Consider the following 1,188-nt stretch of genomic DNA (forward strand, 5'->3'; position numbering starts at 1 on the left):
TTGCTGCACATAGACCATCAACCTTGACATGTCCATGTCCCCGATAAGCATTGCAGCATTCCACGAGCTATGCAACCATAATCGGAACTACACCTAAATCATCCTGAGCTAGAAGTTATGTCTGTTAAAAGTTGGACAAAAACTCACATTTTCCATACTTAGCCAAAATTTTCCAGATTTTCAAATTCTTTCCAAAAAGAAAATTTTCAAATTCTAAGCCTCTTCTTAGTTATTTCAATTTGCCGGATGTTACAATTCCAAAAAGATCTTTCTTAACCAAATTGCTTGATTTGTAGCAGATGCAGCAGCCACATACTCGGCTTCTGCTGAAGAGTGTGCTACAATATCTTGCTTCTTTTTGCTCCAAGAAAAAATGCCTGAACCAAACGAAAACAGTAACCAGAAGTGCTTTTGTAATCATCCAAACATCCACCCCAATCACTATCTGAATAGCCAATAAGAGCTCCATTCTCCACATTTCTATACCAGATTCCATAATTAATCGTTCCTCTAATGTACCGTAACACCCTTTTAGCGGCTCCAAAATGCTTAGTGCTGAGACTTTGCATATATCGAGATAACAAACTAACAGCGAACATTATGTCTGGCATAGAAGTTGTTAGATACAATAGACTTCCAATAAGACTTTTATAAACTTTTGGATTTTCCCTCTCTTCGCCATCATCCTTCGTTAATTTTTCATTCATAACAAGTGGAGTTCCAACAGCTTTGCACTTGTCAAGCTTGAACCTTTTTAACAGATTCAAGGCATACCTCTTTTGGGACAAGAAAATTCCTTCACAAGATTGTGATATCTCCATTCCTAGGAAAAACTACAATTCTCCTAGATCGGACATCTCAAAAACTTTTAGCATTTCATTTTTAACTTCTTGAACCGCAAAAGGATTTTCACCTGTAATCATCAAATCATCGACATAAACTGATATCATAATCAACATCCCATCCGCTTGCCTTTTGAAGTACAAAGTAGGCTCATTTAGGCTTCTGTTGAAGCCTTGAGACAGCAAATGAGAATCCAGCCTACTATACCAAGCTCCTTTTAAGGTAGTACACCTTGTCTTCTTCACCTGCAACTGTAAAACCTTCAGGTTGTTTAACATAAATGTCTTCCTCAAGCAATCCGTTGAGAAATGCAGATTTGACATCCAAATGGAAGATTTTCCACTT

General features: G+C 37.5%; 1 protein-coding gene across 1 annotated transcript; it reads right to left on the bottom strand.

The window, feature by feature from the left end:
* Positions 1–249: 249 nt before the first annotated feature.
* Positions 250–821, bottom strand: LOC107062439 (uncharacterized mitochondrial protein AtMg00810-like). Its single transcript, XM_015313085.1, has 2 exons — positions 428–821; positions 250–377 (listed from the first exon to the last, which is right to left on the bottom strand). The coding sequence occupies exons 1-2, from the start codon at positions 819–821 to the stop codon at positions 250–252; spliced, it is 522 nt and encodes a 173-aa protein (XP_015168571.1).
* Between the last annotated feature and the right edge of the window lie 367 nt (positions 822–1,188).

Source organism: Solanum tuberosum, unplaced genomic scaffold, assembly GCF_000226075.1.
Source record: "Solanum tuberosum cultivar DM 1-3 516 R44 unplaced genomic scaffold, SolTub_3.0 scf00229, whole genome shotgun sequence".
NCBI lineage: Eukaryota > Viridiplantae > Streptophyta > Magnoliopsida > Solanales > Solanaceae > Solanum > Solanum tuberosum.

What these genes read in the sequence shown, in the direction of transcription:
- LOC107062439 (XM_015313085.1), bottom strand. Translation starts at nt 821, where the DNA reads ATGGAGATATCACAATCTTGTGAAGGAATTTTCTTGTCCCAAAAGAGG. An exon ending in AGATAGTGATTGGGGTGGAT is followed by an intron (nt 378 to 427) that starts GTTTGGATGATT and finishes CGTTTGGTTCAG; the next exon opens with GCATTTTTTCTTGGAGCAAA.